This window comes from Dermacentor albipictus, chromosome 1 (genome assembly GCF_038994185.2).
Source record: "Dermacentor albipictus isolate Rhodes 1998 colony chromosome 1, USDA_Dalb.pri_finalv2, whole genome shotgun sequence".
In the NCBI taxonomy this organism is placed as follows: Eukaryota; Metazoa; Arthropoda; class Arachnida; order Ixodida; family Ixodidae; genus Dermacentor; species Dermacentor albipictus.
Window position 1 is genome coordinate 476802807 of NC_091821.1, and position 21831 is coordinate 476824637.

Sequence of the window (21831 nt, forward strand, 5' to 3'; positions counted from 1 at the left end):
ATGCATTGCGCACTCGCTGCTTTTCAACGAACGTCTTTCGCGCCACGGCTTTAGCTAGCTGCGCCTTGAATGCATGTCACGCTATACAATGAAAGTCTGGCCAACTTGGGTAACGGAATGCGTACCACTGGATGTTCGGCAAAAGAGGCAACAATTGCTTCTCTAACGTACGCCTTAAGTACGTGGGTGTTTTCTCATTTCACACCCATCGAAGTACGGCTGCCGTAGCTGGGATCCGACCCTGCGACCTCGTGGTTAGCAGCCGAATTCTTCCAATCCCGAATTCTTCCAAATCCAGGCCTCTGAATACCTCCTGTAAACACGCCGTGAACAGCATTGGAGAGGTCGTATCTTCTTGCCTGACGCCTTTCATTATTGGGATTTTGTTGCTTTCTTTATGGAGGACTACGATGGCTGTGCAGCCGGTATGGATATCTTTCAGTATTTTTATATACGACTCGTCTACACTGTGATTGCGTAATCCCTCCATAACTGCTGATGTTTCGAATGAATCAAACACTTTCTCGTAATCAATGAAAGCTATATATAAGGGTTGGTTATATTCCGCACATTTCTCTATCACCTGATTGATAGTGTTAACATGGTCTATTGTTGAGTAGCCTTTACGGAATCCTGCCTGGTCCTTTGGTAGACGGAAGTGTAAGGTGTTCCTGATGATGAGATTGTTCCTTGAAAAATTTTCAATTCTTTGGCGTCCCCTTTCTTATGGATTAGGATTATGTTAGCGTTCTTCCAAGATTCCGGTACGCTCGAGTTCATCAGGCATTGCGTACACAGGTTGGCCAGGTTTTCTAGAGCATTCGGCCCACCATCCTTCCACAAATCTGCGGTTAACTGATCCTCCCCAGCTGCCTACCCTCTTTGCATAGCTCACAAGCCTTCCTTTACTTCTTCTGGCGTTGCTTGTGGGATTTCAAATTTCTCTAGACCATTCTCTCTACCATGATCATCGTGGGTACCCACATTAGTAATCCACATTAGTAATGCTAGCTCTATTAATAACTCTCCCCTGCTATTCCTAGAGCCTATACCGTATTCCCCCACTGACTTGTCTCCAGCCTGATTCTTGCCTACCATGGCATTGAGGTCGCTAATCAGTATAGTGTATTTCGTTTTGACTTTACCCATTGCCAATTCGACGTCTTCATAGAAACTTTCGACTTCCTGGTCATCATGACTGGATGTAAGGGCGTAGACCTGTACGACCTTCAATTGTAGGACAGGATGTGCCCGCTTTTAAGCACTGCTTCTTTTGTCCTCCTAACTTCATTGAGCCCTATTATATCCCATTTGCTGCCCTCTAATTCCTCCAATAGCATTGCTGGACTCCCCTCACTAGATGGCGTTCTAGCGTTAAACGTTGCCAGTTTCAGATTCCAATGGTGGCCTGTTCGGATCCAGGTATTCTTAGCAACCTCTGCTGCATCATAGGTCTGACCGCCACCGTGGTCAGTTGCTTCGCAGCCGCTGGGAACTGAGGGGCCGGGGTTTGATTGTTGTATTCATATATGAGGTTGTGGCCAAGTACTCCACAAGGGTGGCCAAATATGCTCTGGTGAGGGAGGGCGTTACCTGTTCTGGTCACCGGGATCAGGCCGCACTGCAGGCCTGTTAATGCAATTTTATCAACACGCGGATTTTTTTTAATGCGGCGGAAAATTACGCGGCACCGGAATTCGAACCACGGCTCTCTTGCACGCGAGGTGGATACTCTACGTCTACGCCGCCGCTGCACCGTTGCACTGCTGCCCCGCTAAGACGTTTATGATGACGCTACCCGGTCTTGCCGTCATTTGCACAACAGAATTTTACCCGTCAAAATTGGTGTTGCTCATGGGCAACAACCCGCATATGCGGATTAGTGATGAGGATATACTGCTTGACAGTACTTTGCATCACGTTAAACACAGCTCATTTTTGAGCTGTTTGAACTGTTGCACAAGCTCATCCTGGAAACCAACCAGTTTCTTTACTCTAGCATCGACATCATTGTATCTTCTGATTGACTCGTATTCACCTCCATTCTTATCCTTGCTCACGTATAATTTGAGGCACCCGAGAACGCTCCATGCTTGACTGTCATTTTTGTCATGTGTTGGACTTAGCTTTAAACACAGAAGGTTTCAGAGCGCGTACTTACATGCAAAGGCCGATATGCACAGAAACTAACTCCTTAAAATGCCGCACATACCTAAGGTATGACACGCGTTCGCACATGTTCAAGGATGCGGCCACGCTCTCACTGTCCTGTCAAAGCAATATTCCGGATACTAGTGCACGCACGCACGCACGCACGCACCGCACCGCACCGCACCGCACACACACACACACACACACACACACGCACACCCGCCATGGTTGCTCAGTGGCTATGGTGTTAGGCTGCTGAGCACGAGGTCGCGGGATCGAATCCCGGCCACAGCTGCCGCATTTCGATGGGGGCGAAATGCGAAAATACCCGTGTACTTAAATTAAGGTGCACGTTAAAGAACCCCAGGGGGTCGAAATTTACGGACTTCCCCACTACGGCGTGCCTCATAATCAGAAAGTGGGTTTGGCTCGTAAAACCCCATAATTTAATTTTTTTACCACTCGCTGCACACACACACACACACACACACAAACACTCACACACACACACACACACACACACACACACACATATATTAAAACCAATGATAGCTCACGATCTTGCCAGTTCCACACTACTATTCAGACACTATAAAGACTTAACGCCTCACACGCTTGCGCGTGTTGAAACACGTGGCACGAACGGAAGCTCTGACTATCCTGTGAAACCAAATAAGCACGAAACACGCCCGCGCACACGGAAAAAGAAAGAAAAAATAAACAATGAGAAAACAAGAATACTATCAAATTACTGCGGAAAGGCTAAAAAATCTGTAAATCAAGAAAACATAGGCATACTCAAAGCATGCACAAAATTTTATGGTTTCATCGCTGCCTCGGAGCCCTGGAAAAAGACGTCAGTCCACCACAAACATCTGTGACAAGTTTCAGCGCCACCCATGATTTGATCTAGATTTGCTCTAGATTTGCTTTAACAGGCTCGCCGGAAAGCAAGTTGGAATGTCTTGTCAGGTGAGTAGGCTCTCATATTTATCGTATGGCGTGGTCATGTCTAAGGGCTCGTCACTAATAGGTTCCTGCGATTCTTTTTTCCACTGCCGGCAACAGAATTTCATTTCAAATATTTCCGCCTTAAAGACTCAAAGCATTGTAAGAAGTTTGCGTTGACTTGTTTTTCTGTAACCCTGAGAATTACAAGCGCAATAAGTAACGATAACAAAAGAAACGAACGCAACTCGAGAATGAAGTTTGTCAATATAATTTCATGTTAGTATAAGTGTTTCCTTAGTTTGTGGCAATAATTCCATGGGGCGACATTAATCTACAAAATCAATGTTAGCTGCAAGTAATATTAAACATTAAATGTCTTAGAAAACAACAACTTATGAGCAGGATTAGAGAAATGTGCATGCCTCAGTTAACTCTGTCTTGCGCACAAAAAGAATGTTTAGAGCTGCGTGTCATGCAAACCGTTCAGTGATCAAAGATTGAGTGCTACAGTTCTGATTGATAACTTAACAAGAAACATTAAGAAGGCGCCTTGCTGTCAGCAACAACTATATTTGCATCCCTTGTCCCCAAATACTTGCCTTCGAAGACCGTGCTGCAGCACTCGCTGCATTTTTGAAGGGCCATCAATAGTGTAGACAATGTGACGTAGTGCTTGATCTCATTCAACAGCAGTTATATTGCAGTACTGCGCCAGAAAGTATTCATTTGGATGTTGAGATGGACGCCTTCAGGGTCGCTTGATGATTGTCAGGGAATGTTGAATTGGGTCGCCATCTGTGCCATCTTTCTGGCGTTGTCTGCTTCCAATTCACAAATTTCGACAACCACCAAGTGCGCACGCTGCTATCGTTCTTCTTTCAGTCTCACTTATTCTTCTAGGCAAAGATTCGCTTAATCAACAGTTAGTTTCGGGACTCACATTCTTGGTACGGCGTTTTTCGCCGTCGCTACAGCGTGGCAGTAAATATCACAAACTCTTCTTTATAGCAGTGCATGGCAGACCTGGGCGGTACTGAAGTCCTTGCTGTTTTTGACGACGGGTAGCTCAAAATAGTGGACCCGGTTGTAAACTCCGCGTTGATGATTGGAGCATATGGCTGGAGCACTGCCATTGTTGCTGCATCGCAACATACGCGCTGAAGTTATCATAAATGGATGCATTAAAATTGCGTTAAGCAAGCTTTCCCCTATATTGCATAAATTCTTATGTCTCTGATTGCTCGGAATTCAGGTGAAACAGTATTCGCATATTGATTCTTATCTCCTATACGAATAGATCCCCAGGTGATGGTCGCTGTAGGAACATTATGACCAGGCTGTAGAGGCCTTGCGTTTTATCATTATCGAGAAACAATTGGGGCCGACGTATGTAATTTTGGTCACTTTCTTACTGGGCTTCCGCTTTTGTGTGAGGCAGGTATTGACTATATCGCAACCATTAATACTTGGATTGCCAGTTTCTTCACTTACTAAGTATTATGAGGCACATCTTCTAAGACTGTTACATGATCTGGCACAAACCGCTGTGGTTGCTCAGTTACTCAGTGGCACTCCTGAACACGAGGTCGTTGGCTCGATCACGGTCACGGGGTTCGCGTTCCGAAGGTGAAGGACAGCAATAAAGCTGCAAGAAGGGCACAACAAACTTATCCTGCATGACAGCTCCGAATGTTCTTACGCGGTCCAGGCAGCTCTGAAATGACATATCAGCAAATAACAGCCATTACGCATGTAAATATTCGTGACATTTAATAATGATCTACCCATTTATTTATATAATTGGAAACGTTTTCTTTACGCCGATGATACACCCATTGTAGCATTTGCCATAAACCCCCTACTGAACATTTAGATAACTTAAGCTACACTGTACGCTGGCTGGAAGAGTGGCGTCATAAATATTGTATAGGCATAGACCCTGCTAAGTCTCACTTTATAGCTTTTCATTCTCCTCAAAGATCTACGACTCCTAAAATACACATACGGTACATACGGCTAAATTACGCACAAGCAATGTTGACGTTAAGCAAATAGGTTTTGCGATGTTCCTAGGAGTCAGTCTAGATTCCAATCTAAGATTTGACGCTCGCATTGATGCAGTGGTTAAGGAAACATCGACATAAGAACTTCGACATAACTTCGAGAACTTCGAGCCGTCGACATAAGAACTTCAATTAAACTGGTTCAGCTTTCAGCATCAATACATTTCTCTCACCTTACCACGCTTTCATCTACACACTGATTGAATGTTGTATTACTGCTTGGGGAAATACTTGTCATGCTCACATGTCTCGCTTTGTGAGTCTACACAAGCGGGCATTGAAAATTATAGTCAACCGACTCGGTAGCTCTACTGCTATGGCTTTGTCCTGCTAAACGTGACGCCGTTTGTTCAACCTTCCCGTGGCCGCCATGCTCCAATGGTGGGGAATGCAAGAAACGCATCAAAATGTGTACAACCGCTTGTTACAACGTGGCAGCGTCGAAGGTTCCAGCGTGTTCGAGGCGTTTCCGAAATGATATACTGCAAATAACACCCTTCAGGCTAGTAAATATGTAAAAAATACTTTGTTTCGCGTATCACATAAAATTTTTATTCGCTCTTTGCTTCAACTGTACAACATCCACCATACACACTTTACGATGCTACAAGTCTAGGTTCTCAGGCACGTGTTGCATACACAGGACAAAAGACTTCATTAACGACGGCGGTATCCATGATGATTAGAAGGCCAACCTCCGTATCCAGCTGGAGCACCATAGACACCCGGAGCGTAATCCGCTGCATATCCGGTAGCTCCGTAGCCATAGGGAACACTGCCGCCGTAAGCGTATCCTCCAAGTGCTGGACCACTGGCAACGTATCCTTGACGTCCGTAAGGGGCGTAACCACGGGCTCCAGCAGCGCCTGCGTAGGGGTTGTATCCGTATCTGCCGTACCCACTGTAGCCACCAGCATTGTAAGGCAATGCCGCCCTAGCAGCGAAGGCTGTGGGTGCACCAATCTGTGCAGCTCCCGAAGGAACCGGAGGGACGACTGGCGCAGCGTTGAAGACCGCGTCGGCGCTGCCACCAGGCGCGGTGCCCGGCTCGTTGGTGTCCACGGTGACACGGAAGCCGTTCGCATCGGCCACGTAGTTCACCCGGCGGTAGAGACCATTCGCGTCTCGATATCCATAGGAGCCGGTCTTGGCGTTGCTGGAATCACCTTGCTCACTGCGGAACTGCCGGTTGCCGTACTCGTCCACATTGTCGTAGCCGAAGCTATACGGCTGAGGTGGCTGCAAGGTATAGTGAGAACGAAATCTTAATTGCTATAGGAATTTTATGGACACTCCAGGCGAATTTTCGCCGCCGTCATCGTGAAATACCGTACCTATTTAGATATATCTGCGGTATATCATCATGCCATGTTCTATGATGTGCGGTATATGTGGGTGAGGCGGGGGCGGGTATATTGCCGGGCCATTCATTCAAAACAACAACTCATTTTTAATTAGTCAGCTTGCATTAACTTCATTTCATGCTGCCACAACAGCTATGCCTCTTCGTGTAATATTCCATGTTGCTAGCGCGTTCACTGCTTTGCACTTAGGCTAAATGGGTATTTCGTTGTTGTAACAAAACGTCGAATGGTGTGCAACTAAAATATTGGAAACATTGTAGGCAAACAAGCTCTTGACAGCTTTGCTTTTTTGACTCTTGCTGTCATAATGGCAAAGGCATGCTAAACAGTGTTAAGGCTACAAACAAAAACTTAAGGTAGCACTGGACCATGAGATATACAAGTTGACTTACTATGTACTTATTTACGTAGTACTGAAACTAAGCGATATGCTAAAGTACCTGCGTTCATGACGTTGTTATCGCAGAATTAGTAAATCGACAGCCAACCCGATAAGCGTATTACGTGCGCAGATGCCGTTGCCATGCGGCTAACACATTGGCGCTCCTCGGCAGCACTAGGGGTGCTCCCATATGCAAAGGAGACCAGGTATACCCAGAAAATGCTTGTTACGGCTGTTCCAGCGTGCTTCTGACATGTGCTTACGCCATTTTCACGAGCTCCCGCGAAATCACCAGGCTCTTATGTGATTGTCAAGCCAACTAAAACTTTATAAAAAAGCGCCGTAATTATAAAGGTTAGTGCTGGTAATGAGCTGGGCTGCCTAAGCGGTAATGGCTAAGCATAAAGAGTTTCTGAAGTTCGCCTTGTAACAGCGATGCATGAAGTCATATATGTCACACGTATCACGGCGATTCCCGCATACCACCGGGTTTTGCTATCTGAGTGGCACATTGATTGGGCAGATTAGTCCTCTTAGGCTTACTCTTCAGCAATTCATTCATTTTTCTGTTCACCATACAAACTGGACACCAAGCCTTTTTAAACGTAACATTGTAAATCAGCCGAACTGTATTGTGCCCAGTTATTTACAGAGTAGGAAAAGAAAGCTTCGCTTTTTAAAACGAACTTCTTGTGGTCTTCTGACTTCTGGAATCGAACAGCTAGGTTTCGTTAGTTTCAGGAACACAGATGCTATGACCGGCTTTAAAGCTCTCCACATATATGGAAGGTCTGTGGTACCCCGTTTACCTATCCTTGACTATAGCGTTTGTACAATAAGCGCTAGACTCCCGGCACTTCATCTCATTCATCGGGGTGGATGAGGGAAATACGTTTATTTCTATGTTCGATTGGAACGCTAGGCCCATTCAAGAGCCGCAATCATTGTGAAGTTCTCTTTGCAAGATGTTTCTAAGCTTTCCGTAAGATGAGCGTTCAAGCTGAGTTTGAGCACAAGCTTGAGATCTGACACGAAACTTCAGCATGTGCTAGAAGCCTGCTTCGTTCTTTGGACTACGCGTGACGTACGGTTTTCCTGTTTGCTTACAAAGTGTCAGCGCCGGTTTCCTGTAATGCCGAGGACTACACTGAAGAATGCAGAAGAGCGTGCATAAAGTCTCGAGTGTGACGTGAGCTATCATGGCCTCCTTAACTCTGCGGCTTCAAGTGCAAGAAAGCGTAGCGGCATAAAAGACACCCTCGATGCTCACAGAGGCATAGGCGTTGTATCTTCCGTAGGGCGCCGACGGAGTAGCATAGCCTCCAAAGCCTACACCCGTGTATCCAGCCAGGTTCGGCTGGTGATGGTCTAGGGCGTAGGCTTGAAGGACGACGCAGACGAACAGCACTTGCACCTGGGATAATTGAAAACAGTAGTGGAGTTCATGTAGGACATTATGAATGAATCTGTACAAAATTCGTAGAATTGCTTAAGTTGGTGTGGCGATCAGCGCAGCAAACTGCGTAACGCATATTGGTGTCGACCTCCGGCGATAAATTATTTGAAGACGACACCTCATCTTAAAGGCAAAGGTAATAAGGATAAGAGATGCTCGCATAGGCCAGTTACAGTAACGTCGGTGGTATACAGAATGACAATGCAAGCCATAGATTTAAAACTGCTGAAGTGGGTGGAGAAAAATTAGGTAGTGGGAGAACTACATTATGGGATCAGGCTAAGCAGGCGCTTTGAGGGTATGCTTGTACTAACGCAGTGCATAGAGATTACAGTGGCTCAAAACGGACCTTTATGGATGGCACTTCCGGATATATGGGGAGCCTATCGTAACATAGACTGGAAATTTTTATGGGATATTTCTAAGCACGAAGTTATACATCACGATATCGTGATATCACAATTTAGAGAGAACTGTGTAAAAATTTTGTGGGAAGCAGGAAAATGCAACAAAGTGGTGGAAATTCACCAATGACATAAGCAAGGCTGTCCACTATCTTTTTGCTTGTTTATCCTTTATGTTAATGGCATACAAAGACAACAACTGGAAGGCATTGAATTTGGGTTTGACTAGTCCTACATGCGTAATGGACAAATGGTGCAACAGAAGCTGCCTGGACCGATGTATGCGTACGAGATATATAGTGCTACTGGAACAAAATAAAATAGATTTACCGACACTTGCGAATATATGTATGTAGCTACACAGCAACAAATGTCCACCTTAAGCTTAGCCCAGAGAATTCGGGAATTATCATATTTAATTAGGAGACGAGTAACTACGTGGTTTCGATTTAAAAGCATGTATTATCTATAGTAAATCGATATAAATACCTCTGCACCTGTATAAATGAAGGAAAGACTTACACAATCACGCACCAACATAATAAAAATGTCACGCTGACAACAAGTATCCCCGTGACATTCTTGGTGGGGAGGAGTGAAGTCGGCGTTGTTTGTGCGGACAGCTGCATGCAATTGTCGCGCGGGGTGGTCAAAGGGGACGAGTGGTTCGACACCAAGACGGCGGCGACTTATAGCATCGTGGGTGGGGGACCCTCGGTCTACGAAGAGCGCGTAGGAGGGGTGACTGTGTGTCGGGCTTCCGCCACCCGGTTCGCGGAAGCAATGCCCTGGCCTTGAAGTCAGCCCCTCGTCGCTTAACCGCACTGTGCCGAGACATTCGCAAGCTGTCCAGATGCCCGAACAGAACGCGGAAGTGCTTTCTTCGGGAAGTGTGTTTTTTTTGCGAGGTTGTGAGACAAAAGGGGACTCGTTGCACTGCAAGGGATTTGTGGCAACGACCTGGACGTATTGGAACTCCCGATAGTGTCACCTTGGAGCCCCGTTGTGTGCACACTGCGCGCACCGCAGTGTGATTGGACGAACGATGGGGCGAGGGGGTTGCTGGGAATGCTTTTAGGTGCGTGCGGGGCCGTTGGTGGGGATTCGGTGGAGATTCGGCTGAGAAAGAAGACCAAAATTCTAACATGTTACTCGTAGTGATGTCCGTGTAAATACTTTCCTTTCTATCGCTTGCATATTCTATCTTAATAAACAGTTAACCCCATTGCAATCAGCGTCACTGGCTTGCCTACTGTAACGTGACTTCGCGACATCCATAATATCTTCAAGTTTCCCTCACTGACATCGAGGCGAACATCAACTAACGGGGAAGCGAAATTTAGCATTTATAAAACATCGTGCACTTCGGGGCACAATAAGTATGAGGTGGTGTGTGGAATATGGAAATGAGTAATGGTGCCAGTGCTAACGTTCCCAAATGCAAGTCTGCGCTTAAAATCGGAGATCTCCTCGGGGCTCGAAATTACCCAAGACCGGTAGGCACGTTGGTTTTAGGTGCTTGAAAACCACAAATGAGGCAGTGTAGGGGGACATGGGTTGAGCTGAGCATCGTTTGAACTCAGAGAAACGCAGATCAAAATTAATTTTGAAGACTCAGGAACATGGATCGAAATCAATGGGCAGATAAAGTTCACAAGCATCTTTACCCGAAAAGCGTGGACTCAGAATGGAGGAAGAGGTCAAGAATGTTGGCCACCAAGCACAGGGTAATTGACAGTGCAGATAGACAGCCAGGAGTAATCAGAAGAAAAGTTAGAGAAAGAGGGACAGCGAATTTGATGGAAAGAATGGTAACGATAAATACCATGGAGATTTACAAGAATGAGAAGATAGGAATAGAGAAACCTGTAAGATAATGGAAAGAACAGCGCCTTGCAATTTGAGGCTCGAGGTGGTTGCCTATGGAGAAAAACATACAAAAACATACCGAAGCAAACATTCGCTACTAGATTAGGCATTTCTATGCTGCAGGATAAATCTGGAGACCACTCAACACATCCTCATGAAATGCCAATGTACTACCCAGTGAAACCAGTATGCGACGAATACATCTTCCAGAAGCGCTTGGAGTTAAAGGGGACGAAAGCACCAACCGGTCAGCCGTCGATATGAGAAAAATACGTTTAGCGTATTTGCAGGAAAAAGCGGAAGGCAGAGATTGATATGACCGAATTCGTTATAGTCCTAGGCAGAGGTACACGGAAGGGGAGTTTTGAGGAAGAGAAAAAGATTTAAAGAGATGCAAATGAAAATGCCAGAATGAAAAGCATGTACAGCACACGTGATTAGCTCAACCATGCTAGGTGTTCGTTTGCCACGGCCCCGTTTCTAAGGAGATGGCAATAAATCATGATGATCATCAATTGATGTTGTTGCTTGAAATTTTAACCGCACCTAGAGAGGATGGGGTGAAAGCATTTTGCGCCTTGCAAGGATTATCTGCAAAATAAAAGCACAGTGGAGTGCGGTTTTTGCGAAAAACTGGAATCTCTAGGGTAGTGCAGCTGTAAATTCAGGCAAGTGAACTGTATTGTTCTCGTAGTGAACTTCCAGCTAAAGTTCTTAATTCTGGGCTGCATCATTAAAGGTCGTATTATTTCGCTTTGTTTGGCGTTATTGGGAAGTGAGCTGTTCGTATACCTTTAGTTAGGAAAATACATGTAAGGATTATGACAGCATTGATTTCTGATTGTTATAGCTCACGTACTCAGTAGTTGCCTCTGTCCGATGGAGGTCAATGCCTAAATTTGCTAAAAAAGTTACCTCCGTAGTAATGCACCGTTACAGTAAATCTGTCATTATTTTTTCCCGAACCTCGATTGAATCGAGGCGGAGAAGGCATACGGCAGCGGACTTCTGCTTTGTTCGGAAAATATTATCATAAACACCCTCACCTTAAGGAACATTGCGGCGGTGGCGAAGATCCCGCAAGTAGTCCGTAGAGCTACAATCTACCCTGCAACGCAGAAGGGAATGCGACTGTCTTCTGTTGGTCTCTGCCTGCGCACAGGGGGCTTTTATATTCGACACAGCGACACCTGTCTAGTTGTTGCCACACAGTGTTGCAGCCCACATGGCTCCATTGCAGTGTTCGCTTTGCTTTTGCATCTGGCAAAACTGAAATGTCGTGCGTCATGGTGCTCCAAGTTTGCTTTTACTTAAAGTTGCGTCTTCTTCCAAACACGCCACTGCGTCTAGGACACAACTAAACACACATTCGGATGTATGGACCATAAATGCGCCATCATTCATTTATTATATTAAGTGGTGGTAGGAAACAAGGGCCTCAAAAAATTGAACATAGCGAGTATCTGGATTTTTTTGAAGAAGCTGTAGCAAACGTACGAATTGCTACCAATACAATTTAGCTCGCATTATTTGTGTGAACAGTCTTAATCTAATAGCATCTTTTCCTACACTTTGCATTTTTCACATCATTTATTGCAGCTATTCCTTATAATCTTGCATATATTATTGCAGGGTGTCACAATGCAGCATCTGACTTCTGGATCTCCGACTATGTATCATTTTACTGTGTTACACATATTGCCTCAATAAACTTTTTACCACTAGTGGTTTCAACGATTGAAAATAATCATGCCATTGACTGTCGATGAAGTTGTACTGATGGATTCTGAGGTGACGGACAAAATAGTTTGGCAAACATTATCGCTATGTGTAATCCTGAATATTTGTGCTATTTAGAAAAAAGAAAATTCAGTGCACCTGCTTCTTTGAGAGTAGGTTGGCGTGTTCGGAACGTCTGGGGCGACATCTTTCCGAATTCAAATGGGCGCTAAAATATGCCTCGGTATGGACAGTTCATTGTTTCTGGTTATCTCATTCCTTTCTCATAGTGCGTCTTGGCTATAGTCTATGCGGTACATTGGAAGTTCGTGTAAAATCTGCCGTTCAGCAGTTAACGCTTACTTGTGGTTCTTTATTCGAAGAGGCTGAAATAATCTGTTTACACAAGGGAAATCACTATGTTGGGGAAGGGTATCTAGTGTTGCTACAATATAGCAACAAATTCACGACTGCTCGACGCTCGACAACAAATTGTGCGGGAATAAACTCTGAATTGCACGAGGTTTTTGGCCCGTGAGTAAATTTCCTCACGTTTGAAATAATTCGTATAAGGCGCCCCTGATTTTTCCGCAGCACGTGTGCGCGAGGAACTTAGCCCAGCAGCTGAACTTCATAGCATTAGATTTGTTCTTCTGCATCAGGGGCCCTATAACGTAAAACTAGTCCAATATGTTTTATACCAATCTCCTGACGTTACATTTACGTAGCCACCGACGCAAGTATCGGGCGGTGGCCCGCAGCGTTGCCAGAATAGCCAAATCAAACGCTATCCTCGTTAATAGAAGTTAACCTTGCTTACTTTCAAAACGAATAACATTGCTCACATTGAGCAGTTTTGCTTATTTAATTGGATGACAAGAGACCAGCAGCACCCCCAAGCGGAGAGGACCCCAATCGCACCAAGCCAGCGCATGGTAAATAGAGAACCGGATAAAGAGGGAGCTGTCGGCGTCTGCGATTAATCCGCTTTCCCTTACCTAGATGGCGATGGTTTGTCTAAGATCACTGCGACCTGCAACGGGTAGTTAAAAATGCCGCTAAAGAGGATTCTCAGGAAAGAACAGTTGGCAGATCGATCTCGTATACGTGCCGAAAAGGCTCGTAAACGTTACACGGTCACGCACAATGTTTTGTAATACGCAAATAAAGCCATACTCTCCGGCAGGTGCGAGTAGCCAGTGCCTGAGCAATCGGTGGCAGATGTCATCTATTTCTTTTGGCAGACTCCGACTATTCAGAAAAGAAGAAAAGAAATTCGATTTTGTTCGGCAAGTTAATGTATCATTAAAGCGTACACGTCGCTTGGACGCAATTAATTTTTGCGGTTTTGTGATATCGCGTGACAGACAGGTGAAGTGGGTGCAGCCTGAAACTTTTTGGCCAATAGCGGCGGGTTAATCGCAAAAAGGCGACGAATCCGAAATAATAATTTTCCTTTGTATGGTCGAAGCATGCATAGGTAGCGTGTAAACATAATGTTAGATTGGGAGCCATTGCGGTTTTCATCACGCCGCACGACAGACAGGCGACAGACAGGCGAAATAAACAAAATTTCACTGCAGAATTTTATAACCCGTTACTTCAGCGCACAATGAAATTTAGGAATTACCAGTGATTTCGCAAGGAACATCCACGTGTAAATAATTTTAAACTTCCACCAGTCTTCAGATACAGGTTGCCGAATTCTGGATAGAAACGTAACGTTGTTCCAATTACTAATTTAACAAAATGTCTTTTGATGCATTGAAAGTAAAAAAAATAATATTAACGCCAACGCATGTCGTGCACACTCTGGGAATGCACATCTCAAAACAAAGGTCATCTTCGAAATTGGTTCCTAGTGCATATGCCACGCGGACTCACAGCCACAGTTCCTAAACTTCAACATGTGCCTTAATTTTTTGGAATTCACGTAGCGAAATTTTGGTAATTCGTCATAAACGCATTTCGATTTTGCACGCAAATAATGTCCGAGTAATTGTGCCAAACAGTTGCAAGTGGGGCACCTGCCTCTGGCGTTTTATGCGATTCTGCTTATGGATGAAAAAACGAAGTGTATAAAGCAAGGTCGGATGTACGCGCGAACAGCCAATGTGTCATCTTTATTTTATTTTTTTACTTATTGATACTGTCAACCCTCATAGAGGGTCATAACAGAGAGGATAATATAATTACATACATCAAATATGTACAATGCCTATGTACGTAAAGTAGCTTAACACATATCAGTTGACAGTAACTAAGATGTTCACTTGAATGATGTTCCGCACACTTCTGACATTTATCAAAATACTTACACTGAACATCGAGTCGCACATATCACTTGGCACTTCAAAACTAAATCGGAAACTCGCGTAAATACGCCTCAGCTGCATTTTCAAAGTTGGTGACATCTTTTAGACTAACAATAATGTTTGGCGATTGGTTTCACATTTCTATTGCATCCGGGAAAAAAGAGTATCGATATGTATCAGTGTTGGTACGGTACGGCTTTATGACGTAGTCGTGGTTAGTTCGCCAGTTTCTTTTGCCTGGAGCGTGTAGATATTTGAGCTTATCAATCTTAAGTTGACCCTGCATTATTTGATAAAGCACCTTCAGCCTATATCTCTTTCTACGTACCTCAAGAAAATCCAAGTTGCAACGTTGTAACATAAGCGTGACCGATTCCTTCCTTCGGTACATCGAACAATTGAAACGCGCCGCCAGTCTCTGTATCCATTCCAACTTTCTCTTAAGCGTCACTTGATGGGGAATCCAAACGACGGCTGAATATTCTAGTATCGCCCTAATGAAGGTGGTGTATGCAATAAGTTTTACATTACGCGATGCATGTTCCAGTTTTTTTCTCAGAAAGTATAACTTTGATAGGGAGTCATGCAGACGCTATCTATATGTTGGTTCCATGTCAAATTTTGTGTTATTGTTACGCCTAGATATTTGAACTGGCGCGCATTCTCCAATAAATGTCCTCCAATGCTGTAAAAAAGGAATAGACAGTTTTCTTTTTGGTGATGTGTGTATATGTAGATCTGGGATAATTTATTTCCATTTTCCTTTTCCGACACCAGTCGTCAAAATTTTGGAAACATTTCTGAATTTTAAGCTGGCCATCAAGTTTAGTAATTGTGGTGTAAATTAAGCAGTCGTCTGCGAAAAGCTTCAACTGAACACCCTCTTCTGCCACGCTACTAATGTCATTGATATAAAGGAGAAACAATAGTTGTCCGAATACTGAGCCTTGGGACACTCCTGAGGGTATACCAATGAATCTGCTTCATAACCATCCAGTTTAAGTACCTGCGTACTGTTGGTTAAATATGCTTCAATTCATTTTATTATCAATTCATTTAATCCTGCACTACCTAATTTGAAGAATAATTGGACATGAGGTACTTTACCGAAAGCTTTCGCAAAATCCACGCAAACCACATGAACCTGTTGTTTTATATCTAAAGCACCCGCAAAGTCATGAATTGTTTCCATTAACTGTGTAACAGTTGATAACCCAGTCCTAAAGCCATGTTGATAAGGATATAGTAAATTGTTCTGATCTAGAAACCTGAGTATGTGTGTTGCTATTATATGTTCGAAGACTTTGCAATTATCTGAAGTAAGTGATACTGGACGGTAATTTGTTGCCTGTCTTCGATTACCTCCTCTAAATGCAGGTATCACGAATGCGGTGCACCAGTCTTGCAGCCATGAGTGAGTTGTATAAGATTTGCGAAATATGACAGTTAGATAATGTGACATCCATTCTGCGTATCGTTTCGTATATTATCGGCTCCGCTCGATTTTTTCGTATCTAATTTGAGTAGTTGCTGAAATATTCCTTGCTGGGTGATTTCAGGGGTTTCCATTGGAACAGTAGGGGGAATATGCAAGGCTTCTTCTAAATTCACATTAGTTCCTGGGACGTTAAATACAGATTGGAAGAAATGGTTGAGATTGGTTGGTATTTCATCATTTTCTCTTATACTGTCGCTTCCATCATGAATTTCGCCAATCATTTCTTTTCTGTCGCTAAAATATCGGAAAAATGATTGAGCTGAGGACCTAAGGAAATCACTGAGGCTTTTTTTCAGAGAATGTTTGTTTAGATTTAGCCAAAGTACGTTTGGGTTCAGTTTTAAGATTGGCCAAGACCTTTGGCGACTCGCTCCCATTACGCCATCTCTTAATTTTTCTTTTCGTATGAATTATATCTCGGGTTATCCAAGGACTTGTCTGCTTTGTTTTCTTAACCCGTGATGGAACATATTTGTCCATGCAATGACTTATAATACAGTATAATTCCTGTCATAATTCTTCTACTGTGTTTAGACCAGCGGTACTCTGGAAAGTATCAAATTGAATCTCCAAAAAATCAAGAATCGAAGTGTCATCAGCCCTAGCATAGTCCTTAATTTTTACTGGCACATAGCTCTTTATTTGCCCAGTTGCTCGGATAGGCACATCGAGACAGATCATCCTGTGATCCGATATACCATCTTCTACCGTCACATTGTAATAATTTTATTTATTGGATAGGAACACCAAGTCTAGTATTGAGCTTGGCGTCGGCGTAATTCTGGTATCTTCAAGCACGATTTGTTTCAAATTGTACGTAAACATAATGTCTAGTATTTTTTCAGCGCTTACTGATTCCACACCACTATACGAAAAATTTTTCCAGTTTATGTGTGGTAAGTTAAAATCTCCAGTCATTACCAACCTAGTGTTCCCATTTACATGAGAATATAAAAACTTGTTCAGGTTTTCGAGAAACTCAGGGGAGCTTGAGGGTGGCCGATATACAACTCCGATAAGGAAAACAGTACTTTTACAAGTTATTTTACACCACAGAGTTTCTGGTACTTCACAATCAATGAACGAAGCATTCAGAGAATATTTAACTAATATACAAACCCCACCTCCACGTGAGTCTCTGGCGTTTCTGAATATTGCCACGTCCTATATGGTCGCCGCGGGTATGTGCGAGGCGATGAGAATGACGCTGAAGTGGCGCGCGAGTGGAAAAACAGAGTCGACAACGACGTCGCGTTGACTGCTCTCATAAAAGTGCTTTTACACGTCCTCTACGCCGACTTTCCCGTCTCCTAATAGGCTGCGACACTGGTGGAGGTGCGGGGTAGGATTGTCTCATGCTCGGCACCCCTTCGTGGAGCCATACCTCGAAAGCGGAATCACCTTCGTTCATCGAAACTCCTGTTCACTGGTACATTCGCCGCCTGCTAGGCCTGACGCCCGAGTTCAACCCTTTGCAGGACCCTGCTGGAACGCGTCAACCTACTTCCGCCACGGCTACTGCAACTCCATCGCAGGTGACGCTGCAGAATCCCAAGATACCAGAAAGTTTCCACGGCGACGCTTTTGAGGATGTCCAAGATTAGCTTGACCAATTTGAGCGTGTCGCCAGTTATAATGACTGGGGCTCCCAACAAAAGCTGTCTCATGTCTATTTTGCGCTTCAAGACAGTGCGCGGACGTGGTTTGTGAACCGGGAGAGAAATTTGACCACGTGGGATGCCTTCCGCACCCAGCTGCTAGATACGTTCACAAGTAGCGACAGAAGAGACAACGCGCAGCGCCTACTTAAATCCTGTATTCAAAAACCAAACCAGAGCGTTGCCATCTTTGCAGAAGATATGGCCCGCCTTTTCCGCTGAGCAGACCCTGAGATGGCCAAAGAAAAGAAGTTGCGCTATCTCTTGCGCGGAGTGAAGGAGGAACTCTTTGCCGGGCTCGTGAGGAACCCACCGATGACAGTGGCCGAATTTACCAAGGAGGCTACCGCTATAGAACGGGCACTACAGCGATGGTACCGCCAATATGATCGCAAGAGCTCGCCGGTGAATGCTTCCATTCTACCTGAGAGCTCCAGCACGTCTTTACGTGAAGTCATCAGAGAGATTGTGCGAGAGGAGATCCTGCAGCTCGGGATCTCTCCCATGGCACCAGCGGTGGCTTCTGTCGCTGATATCGTTCGGGAGGAAGTTCGAGAGGCCTTTTCGTCGCCCGACTGGCAGGCGGTGCCGCGACGATTGACCTACGCGGAAGCTGTCTGCCGTCCACCTCCTGCCACTTCGACGCAGCCATCACCGCCACCCCCGACGCCCTATTTCCGACAGTCACAGCCGCCGCCAACTATGCCGTATCGCCGCCAGTCGATCGCTGCGCCTCGTTTCTACAGTGAATCCTCTGCCGGCTACCCGCTTCGAAAGACCTATTTGTGGCGCACCGCTGACCGCCGGCAGCTATGCTTTCATTGCGGCGAAGCCGGACATGTTTACCGCGCGTGCCACTACCGCGCAGCTGGGTATCCAAAATTTCCAGCTGCAGTTAACCTGTGTCTGATGCTGCACGTAGCCGCGACGGAAATTCTACAAACGTTCGGCCAGAAGGTTCAACGACGCCTCGACCACGTTTCCCCTCTCCGGCTCGTTAAACCCCACCGACGAAAAATCGGTGTACCAAGTCTCAATTAAATCTCTGTCTTTTTGTAGCACGGTCTTGCTTTGGACTGAACGTATGCGATGGTAAACGACGTGGTCGTTTCCGAAGAGACGCATATGAAAAGAAATACCACTGGAAAGATGAGTAACAAATAATTCCATAAGGAGAAGGCCCATAAAAGCCCTTCCTAAGCCCGGCCATGGGTTTTGTGGTGTCCGAATGAGCAGCGCCCTGCGAGGACGCAGCCAATCCAGCCAAAGACACGGGAGACAAGGGTAAGCTAGGACAGCATTAGTTGCTGCTGTGGAACACAATCAAAGGTGTTCAGTAAGTCTGGGTAGCGGAAATGGACGTCAAACGAAACGTCTAGGTATAAGTGCAGATCAGTTGTTAATTCCAGAACTCGCATTTCACATGGAAGTGCAAAACGAAAATGCTGTCGGTTGTTGAATGAAGATTTATTGTCAATGTGGGAAATGACGTGCGAATGAAGTATTATGTGCTGAATAACCTTGCAAGTCATACTGGTTAGAAACCTGTGGCAGTCTATGATTTAGTGCGATAGCTCGATCGAAAAATGGGGTGAACATGAATACCTCTCCAGTCAATTGGCAGGGAAATACGTTCAAGGGGTTGCACAAAGATATTGCTAGGATATGGCTGGGAATAGGTTTTGTGTTCTTTAATAAGTTTGGGTTCATTTTGTCTTGACCGCAGTACTGGGAGATTGTAACATCGTAAATGAGCTTGCAATGTCTTCACTGGAGATATAACTGTGGGTTTGTAGCCTGGCGAAACAAAATTGTTATGTACAAAAATTGGCGGATTAAAATCGGGACAAGTTTTAGTTCATGGCACTTGAGCATACGTCAGGTGGAACCTGAGAGCCATCTAGATAACGCAAAGAAATGACGTGTGAGCTGTTCCTTTCCTTGTAGGATATTATGTAGGTCCAAAGAAGAAAATCTGCTTGGATTTGCTTTAATGGGCTAGTGCATTAATCGAGGCGCGCCAGATAGCTTGCCAAGATTTAAGGAAACTGAGAACTCAGGGTCACAGCAGAGTGGCTTTTTACATTTCAGTAATTTTGCAACGAAATTTGAAAACAAAGGTTTTACCGTGTTGCCACGAATGCAAGCGACCGCCTCGTATAGCTTTAAACCAAAGAAGGTAACCCTTTACACACATATATATATCTGTATGTATATATATATATATATATATATATATATATATATATATATATATATATATATATATATATATATATATATATATATATATATATATATATATATGCAGTAGCGAGGTTTCGTCTGCTGTTGATAGGATGCAGTAGGCACGAAAGGACATGTACAAAACAGGAAAGAACGTAGGTTTACATGAGCAATCCTCTGTTTCAATCATTACCTGAACGCCCCTGTGGACGGCGGTCACTTTATGCCACAACGCGCGCGCAAATCCTTCCTGCGCCCTATTTAGGTAATCAAGGGTGTGAGCGTGAGAAGCAGCCGTGATGTTACAAAAGAAGCCTGATGTTAAATAACGAGCCGTGATACTACACGCAGCCGTGATGTATACGAAACAGTGATGTTATGTTGAATCGTGGCGTTAAAGAAGAGGCCTTGATGTTACAAGGAACCGTGATATTACGCGCAGCCGTGATGCTATACAGAACCATGAATGTTATGCAAGCACTCTTGATGTTACAAGGAACCGCGATGTTACAAGCAACCAGGACATTACAAGGAACTCTGATGTTAACAGAACCGTGATGTTACAAGCAGCCGTCATATAAGGAAACCGCGATGTTGCAAACTTCCGGCAAGTTACAAAGATCATAATGTAGCGCAGTATACATAATCCTTTAACTGAAGGTTTTTTAATAAAGACCAAATTATTTATAGTTTCGAATCTGATGAGGGGAGACGAGTTTGGTTTGGCATAGCGTTGTGCGGCTGTAGCGTTTCGTGGTCACATAGGAGAATAGGGTAATATTGCGATTCAAGAAAATTACATGACTGATGACATAGATTTTATTCATTGCGCAATATCCCTTTCTGAAGCCAGCATTTTGCCTTGGTTGATTGAAGTTAATTGTTGCCCTGATTCTATTGAAAATTATATTGGTGAATGTTTTATATAATACTAAAAGCAATTTTAATGGGCCTATAGCTCAATTCTCTAACGTCTCCCCTCGTATGAATTTTATTCTTGTGCTTTACGTGGCAAAACCACGATTTGATTATGAGGAACGCCGTAGTAAGGCAGTTTAGATTTATTTTGACCTCCAGGGGATTCTTAACACGCCGCCTATGCACGGGACACGGGCGTTCTTGCATTTCGCCCCCCCCCCCCTCGAAAGGCGGCTGCAGCGGCCGGGATTTGACCCCGCGACCTCTTGCATAGCAGCGAAACATCATAGCCGCTAAGCCGCCATGGTAGGTAAGCGCTGCAGATCATGCATGAATTAAGAATAAAGAATAAAGTACAGTAATCCGTGAGACCCGCAGAAATTTACATTGTTTAAGGTTCATCCCTAGGAGCGATTGGTTACACCAATTAGGGCGTCAACGTCAAAGCGGACCATATTGAAATCTTCACAACTGTTTTTATTTCTGTGTGGGTAACTTAACCATCAGTAAATAGATGAACGCTGAAGAATTTTACTTAAACGCGCTTAAAGTAAGGGGAAGCCTGAGGGGGCCCGGATTCCTCGCCATTTATTAACGAGTGGTTCGCCTCCCCCTGCTTCCCCACCCCCCTCGGAAGGTCAACTGCAGCACTGCGGCATGACTTCGATAAGCGCTGGAGGAGGTTTGGTTAGCAGTAGTGCCTTGTGCCGGATAATTCTTACGCTGCATTTTTATAGTGCAGCACTTTGGCGCCCATTCCGGCGGCGAGGGTCGGCATAACTGAGCAAACCAGCACAGCGAAGGGTAAAAGTGCTAATACGAAGCGCAGCGGGGGATGAAAGATGCAAGCAGGAAAG

General features: G+C 44.6%; 2 protein-coding genes across 2 annotated transcripts in view; one reads left to right on the forward strand and one right to left on the reverse strand.

The window, feature by feature from the left end:
- LOC135900239 (uncharacterized) overlaps positions 1-21831 on the forward strand; it is a 73626-nt gene that overhangs the window by 15367 nt on the left and 36428 nt on the right. The window lies entirely within an intron of this gene.
- LOC139055006 (adult-specific rigid cuticular protein 15.7-like) lies at positions 5823-11773 on the reverse strand. Its single transcript, XM_070532714.1, has 3 exons — positions 11687-11773; positions 8182-8325; positions 5823-6404 (listed from the first exon to the last, which is right to left on the reverse strand). Exons 1-3 carry the CDS (start codon positions 11696-11698, stop codon positions 5823-5825), a joined length of 738 nt encoding a protein of 245 aa, XP_070388815.1. The 5' UTR covers positions 11699-11773.